The 7175-nt window shown below is 47.9% G+C and overlaps 1 protein-coding gene across 2 annotated transcripts in view; it reads right to left on the bottom strand.

Moving 5' to 3' along the window:
• Positions 1–493: 493 nt before the first annotated feature.
• Hnf4a (hepatocyte nuclear factor 4 alpha) overlaps positions 494–7175 on the bottom strand; it is a 28173-nt gene continuing 21491 nt past the window's right edge. Inside the window, exons 9-10 of one of the 2 annotated variants that reach the window (XM_008851006.3) lie at positions 4039–4191; positions 494–3040 (exon numbers count right to left, since the gene is read on the bottom strand). In XM_008851006.3, the coding sequence (XP_008849228.1) occupies positions 2898–3040; positions 4039–4191 (296 nt within the window). In that variant the 3' untranslated portion in view covers positions 494–2897. The remainder of the gene's footprint in view (positions 3041–4038; positions 4192–7175) is intronic. The other variant, XM_008851008.2, reaches the window with a different exon arrangement.

Here is a 7175-nt window from a genome sequence, read left to right as displayed (position 1 = left end):
CTTAGAAAACATATGTGCCATTTATTTTGTTTTATAAACTTTTGCTAAAACACAGGAATAAGAAAAGATTTTTTTTTTCTGTTTTGCCTCCTTGGGCAGCAGTGATGGGGACTCATGGTTGCTGTGGGACCCCGTGACGTTTGCACACCCACCAGAAGGTGCAGGTTGGTCTGATGGGATGCAGCCCACCTTCAGGATTGCTTGATGTGAATTTTACCAGAGCAGATCACAAAGAATTCTGGCAAAGGCAAAGGGCTTGGTTATCACAAGAAATTGAGGGACATTCATTTCTAATCTTCCCTTCTCTTGTGTCTACTCTCAGGAGAGTCTTGTGAATTCTGGAAGTTTCTGAGAACTTCTCAAAGAAAGGAGGGGGGTCTTGGTGAAAGAATTATAGTACCCACCCTTGGCCCTTGTCAACCTGTATTTAGTCCATTGTGTTTTATGTCTAGGACCAAAACTCAGAAGAAACAATTCCAGTAGTGTCCTCAGCTTAGTCAGACTCAGAAGAGTAAACTTGTCTTTATTTCGTGTTTCCTACATTGCAATAAAGTTATTAAAGTGGAATGGATTTCTCCTGAAGGACAGTTAGGGACGAGGACTGACCCTGCCCCAGAAGACTGCTATCATTTATGGCCACTGTTGCCCACTCTTTCCATGAACATCACTGGGGATGGAGGGACAAAGAGTGGGAATGCCACTCCAGCTTTCCTGCCTCATGCAGAGCAGTCTGAACCATCTGGCTGGGACCTCTGAGGGTACTGGAGTGAGGGTGGCTAAAAGAAAGCTTGAGAGTTCTAAGTATGGAAAAGTCTCTTCTGGGACCCAGGACTTAGTGTGGTGAATAGGGGTGGGGTGGGGAGAGTAGACCAATCCTTACAGCCCTGGGATGCAGGGGCACCTCTTAAGTAGATGCCCCCAATATTCCACATCTCTTTTGCAAAGATCTATCACTAAGGGTGGAATCTATGGATGCTGAGGTACTGGCCCCATCCACTCAGAATGGTCGGCTTTGATGGAACATATAGGTATTCGGTCTAGAAGTTCTCTCTTCTCGCTAATCATACCACCAGCCCCACTGGTCAGTGGCATTTTCCTGAGTCTCCCTAAAGCTATGGAGAGTCAGCAGGATAAAGCATTGGCTCCTCAGGATTAGTATTTCCAGGATGGACCTTGAATGTCGCTCCCTAGAGCAAGCCTGAAACCCAGGCCTTCTTATCCCTTTCCTGCCCCTCACCCAAACTGTCTCAACCCTAGACTGCCAGGCTAGACTAGTCTTTCTCCCAGGAACCACATCCCTGTTGCACCCCACCTAGACTTGAGGAGCAAAGAGGGAAAGGGGTCAGGAGTTGTGAATACACTTTACTGTTTATCAGCAAGCAGGATTCTTGACCTCTAGAGGGCTTTGGAACAACCTCCAGTCAATTGGTTCTGGAAAGAGCGAGCCTCTGGGTCTGAGGCTGGTGAAGGATCAGGAAGTCTTTGAATTCCATCGCAGGAAAGACAAGAGTTTCCAAGGTGGTGGTTAGAATCTCCTACTCTAATCCAGAAAGACTGGGCTCATACCTGACTTGGCCACTGACTAGCTGTATGAATTTAAGATGAAAGGTCCCTTAACCTCGTAGAACTCCATTTCATCTTCTGTAGCAATGTCTAGGCAACAGGAAAGATTCAACGAGATGACAGATGTTGAGTGCCTTATGACAGCACCCGGGAATAGGAAGAGCTGAGACAGGCCCTATGGGGAACTCTGACCTAGGATCCTCCCATCCCTTCCTCTCATTCCCAGACCCCAGCATTACATCATCACCCAGTATGGCCTCATTGCTCCCTCTCAGCTGTCCTACCTCTGCAGGATGCCGTATCCATCTTCTGACAGCCTCATACTACAGCCACTCCTGACCTCAGTTTAGCATTCAAGGTTCCATATTCCCCAGCATGTTCCCCCCACCCCTCCATGGAGACTGGTCTTATCATCACATCTCTCCCACGCCATTCTTATTGCTGAGCTTTTGCCCAGGCTACTGTCCCTCAGACTGGTCTGTCTTCCTGCTCTGTCAGCCTGAAGCCTAGGCCTTCTTCGAAAGCTAGACGCTGAGCCTTCCTCTTTCTAGATGTTTTCTCTGATGATTCCCCGCCCCCCTCAGTGCTCTGTTGAAATTGCCACTCCTGGATGATTCTCTGTGAGTGAAAGCCATAGGGCTCATCACTCCAAAGTTAAAACCCAGTGCAGGAGGAAAGGATGGGGTGTGATGTGGGATGAGGCCTCCTACCCTCTGCTAAGCCCAGATCAGTGCTTACAGAAGGTGCTCAGGATAGATGGGGAAATGGCTGCCATGTCTTCCTCAGCCTCCAGAGAGATGACTTTGGAGAAGTCAGATTGACTGAGGAAGGTAACATAGAGGATGGGGCAGAGGATCAGCTGAGGTGAGCACAGCAGAGAGAGGAATACCACACTGCAAGCTGACGGCAGCCTCAGAAGCTTTGTGTCTGGACCCCCATGACTGGCACCAAGAAAGAAGCCCCAGCTAGGGGAGAAGGGAGCTATGTTTAAACAATGTCCTGTATCATCTGTAGATGGTTGTCCTTTGAGGATAAGGAAGTTGAGAGAAGACATGAAGATGAAGGTAGTGGCTCCAGCATGAGAAAAGTGGTCCAGGCAGTGGAAGACTTCCCAGCTGGGGTCTCCCCAAGGCAAAGCCCTGCTCTCCAGGCACAGGGTCAAAGGTGGCAATGGATGTGACCCTCAGCCCATGTCCTTGGGCCCTGCACCCTTTTCATGGCTGCTCTGGGACTGGCCCTGCTGTCACACCTTCCTTGCTGTGACCGAGATGTACCCAGGCGCTCTCTGAGGGGGCTGGGGTGAGCCAGCAGAATCCCCGACCCCCAGCGGCTTGCTAGATGACTTCTTGCTTGGTGATGGTTGATTGGGAGATGACGGAGGGAGGTTTGACAATGGTGGTGATGGCTCCTGGCAGGAGTTTGTAGGGCTCGGATCCCGAGCCGCCTGGTGGTGAGGGCTGTGGAGTCTCAGGGGCGGCTGAAAGGAGAAAGAAAGAGAAGCCGCTCAAAATTCCAGCCTCTGTGGGGATAACTAAAGAGCCCTGGGAAGCATCTTCCCTCTTGCTGAGACAATTTCATCCACAAAAGGAGAGAATGACTCTAACTAATCCCTGTTAGTTAGATTCTGTTATGGTTCAATCATCTAAGGAGTACCAGACCCTAAAATAAAAGTTCTGTGAGGCCCGACTACCTATGCATTCATTCACCCTTTGATATGGAGACTTGGGCTGATTTTCCTAAACCAGGGCTCCGTTCTGACTGCTCCTGAAGGCAAGGAGATGTGTGACAGGAATACTGTGTTTTGGGAGAAAGACTAACAGTTGATGCCCAAGGATAACTGGGTCAAAGGTGCCATTCCTTCAATATTTATGAGGTAACAGAACCTAACAGGCCTCACTCCCATCCCAGGTTGGGTGAGTAACTTTGACCCAACTGGCTACTCTCATTTAGTAGACAACTTTCCCAAAGGAAAAACTCAATGAACTCCATTGTGTTTCAGTGGGCCACTTTATCTCTTGGTGACCTGTCTTAGAAGAGCTTGGCCCAATGACAAACTCAGTCATCGGAGATTTTACCTCAGATGATGATGGTCTAGCCCAGTGGTCAGCCCTACCTAATTGCCAGTCTCTTTCAGCTGTCTGATGGATGACCTTACTCAGCTGGGATGCCCTATTTCAAAGAACACTTTCACTTAATGGACAAATACGGTCTAGTGGAATTCTCAGACAACAAACATTCTCACTGAATGGTAACCTCACCCACTGAATTGCCTCATTTGTTAGAGGTTGTTTATCACCTCACTGAATAAATAGCTTCATTGGATAAACAGCTTTAGCCAACAACCCCACCCCCTCATTTCCTGCCCTAAAACACGGAGACCCATGTTCCCTATTTGACCTTCTAGACCCAGCCTTTCCCTGCCTTCTTTCTTAAGCCCCTCCTCACCCTTTGCAGGGTAGAGCCCAGGTTGCCCACCTGCCTGCCCCCTGGGTCGGGGCCACTCACACATCTCTCCGTTGCTGAGGTGAGAGGGCATCGTGTTGGTAGCTATGACGTTGGTGCCCATGTGTTCCTGCATCAGGTGAGGGTGCAGGGGGTGGTGGGCATGGGGTGCATCAGTGGCAGACCCTGTAGATGGAGAAAGCACCTGTTAGGATGTAAAGTCTGAGAGAAGGACCATGGCCTTGGGGCACCATCTTCTCCAGTGTGGTGTCAGCCTGCTCATCAACAGTGACAGAGCCCCTTGAGCATCTATTCCTGGGTTAGTAACAGGGCTCACCAGGCATGTCCTTAGGTTTCATAAAAGTACTGAGAGGCCCCAGAAGACCAAAAGAACAAAAGTGACTTGAAAGAAACCTGGAGCTTCTAAGGGGCTCTGAGCTCAGATACGATATGATGAGTAATGTCTTTGATTGTATAGTAAAACAAATAGGTTTAATCAATGGGCCACAAAGCTCTTTGACATGCAAGTTCTTCAACCATTTGGTCCTAGCTCCCCTTTCAGCCTCATCCCCCACATCTCTGCTGACCCCAGCTGACCTACTGGGGAGCATCTTCGTGCCACCTCTATTTTCCTGCTTGTTTTCAGAAATGCTTTCTGGACCATGTCCATAACCCAAAATCTCTGCTCAGATTTCTTCCTTTTTGCAGGGGTTCAGGATGGCCTCAAGCTCACTATGTGACCAAGGATGACCTTGAACTTCTGATCCTCCTGCCTCCACCTCTTGAGTGCTTGGATTACAGGCATATGCCACCAGGCCCAGTTTTATGCTAGGCAAGCACTCTACCAACTGAGCTACATTCCCAGCCCAGATATTTCCTCCTTTTGGAAGTTTTCCTGACTGCCCCCCTCACTTCTCCTTCACTGGAATTCCCATAGTAATCTCTCTGTAATTAAACTATTGGGAACAACCACTTCTCTCTATGAGCAGGACAGTTAAAGCTGTAGTTTTCCTTCTTTCCTTCCCTCCTTCCCTTCCTTCCTTCCTTCCTTCCTTCCTTCCTTCCTCTCTCCCTCCCTCCCTCTCTCCTTCCCTCCCTCCCTTTCTTCCTTGTCCTTTGAAAGCCTAGTGAAGTGTCTGAAACACAGCAACTGTTTTCTAAAAATGAGCCAGGGAGTGATAATCCTATTTAGAATGTGGCTTTGTCATGGACCATGGTTATTACTATGACAGTGATAGAATTTTGAGGCTTGCAATAGATTTCTAAAGAGAATCCATTTCAGGGATAACAATAGGATTAATATTATACTGGTTATTTATTATTGTTTTGAGAGAGGATGTTGCCGTGTAACCCACCCTGGCCTCAAACTTGTGATCCTCCTGCCTCAGCTCCTGAGTGTTGGGATTACAGGAGTATGCCACCATGCCCAATGATAACTAAGAATTACTGAGCACCTGTCATGTGGTAGGTACTGATCTACAGCACTTTCCATTTTCTACACAATTTCATCCTTGTCTTAATCCTAGAGGATGGAGACCATTATGATCCCAATCTGAATGAGATATCAGCATCCAGAGAGATTACCTGGCAAACAGCCCACAGCTTCTGATCCTGACCCCAGTGACACCTGATTCACAGCAAGCCCATAGTCACAGGGCCACTGTAAGAATGAGGATGGTGGCTCCCAGCTGGGAATAATTGTGTCCCCTTGGGAGACATTTGACAGTTTCTGGACATTTTTGTTGTGACCCCTTGGAGAAATTTTACTGTCATCTTATAAGTAGAGGCCAGAGATGCAGCTAAATGATACATGGACCATCTCTCCACAGAAAAGAATCATACAGTTCTCATGCCAACGGTGCTGAGGCAGAGAACCCTTAGCGTCCACCATACCACCAGCACTGTAACCACACCACCTCCAAAACCCCAGTCTGGAATCCTTCATGTTTGCTTTCCCTCCCTGGAAAAGTTCTTCAGCTCTGTTGAGGGGTCAGGGGTCAGTTCACTAACCCCCTCACTTTTCCCTAAGGGGTGTTATCTTTATTTTTCCATGAGTTCAGTCAAGATGCCATGGTCCATGGTTAAAATCAGCCCCTTGCAGCCAACTTCTGCTCTGTCCCACCTCCCCTTCACAGTGAAATATTTTCCAAGGTTTGTTTCCTGTGTCTCCACTTTGTCATTTCCCATTTGCTCATTGCTTACTTACTCTGTGACCCCCTCTACCCAATCTGGTTAACATCCTCAAAACCCTCTGATACTGATCTCAACGCAAGAACCAAAACCCTCCATGTTGCCTCTCAGGACATATCCCTCCGTTTTCCCCATGTCCTTCCCTGAATCCCTGACTTCTTCCTCTTCCTCTCCCTCCCTCCCTCCCTCCAACCCCGCCCCCTGTAGAATTTACCAGCATGACATGTCCCACTCTCCTGAAAACACACTCTTCTATTGGGTTCTGGGATCTTCCTGGTTTTCTCCCATTTCCCTGCTGGTCTGTTCTGAAACTTTCTATGACATACCTTCTTCTGACTTCTAAATGTTAGAAAGCCAGGGGCTCCCTGTCCTCCCATGCTTTGCTGTCAGACTTGTGTCTTTAAGTCTTGATAACCTACCTTGGATATCCACCTCCTGTGTTGAGTTCAGAATGGCTCTCTTGGTCATGTGACCATCACCCCAAACCCAGATTCAAGTATTTCCCCTTGTCAGTAAATTATTTCATCATTGTTTCTGCCATTCAAAATAAAAGTGCAGACTTGACCCTTGACTCCTTCTCTTTGTTTACACCCCACCTCATCGGCAACTTCCTGTGTTTTTTCTCAAACAGATGACTGAGTTTGAGGGAGGGCTGAGTCTGACCAGCTACCTCTCTCTCACCTATCCTCTCTCACATTTGCCACCTCAAGACAGGCTCCCCTTTTTTGTCTGCTCTGATTTCACAGTCTAAGATACCACTGTCTCTCCAATGATAAGAGGGAGGAACATTCCTGGGGTTCCATGTCACCCCAGCCCCTGAAATTCACTGTTGACCCAATATTAGACTGATTTGTTTAAACTTTTAGTCTGATTTTCAGTCTCTTCACGGAAGTCGCAAAGAGAATAAAATGCAATTTTTTGTTCACTCTTTATTTCTTTCCAAGGTCTTACTATACAGCCCAGGCTGCCTCTCAAACTCA

The sequence above is a fragment of the Nannospalax galili genome, unplaced genomic scaffold (genome assembly GCF_000622305.1).
Source record: "Nannospalax galili isolate Female #2095 unplaced genomic scaffold, S.galili_v1.0 scaffold205, whole genome shotgun sequence".
In the NCBI taxonomy this organism is placed as follows: domain Eukaryota; kingdom Metazoa; phylum Chordata; class Mammalia; order Rodentia; family Spalacidae; genus Nannospalax; species Nannospalax galili.
This window is presented reverse-complemented; position numbering and strand designations above follow the sequence as displayed.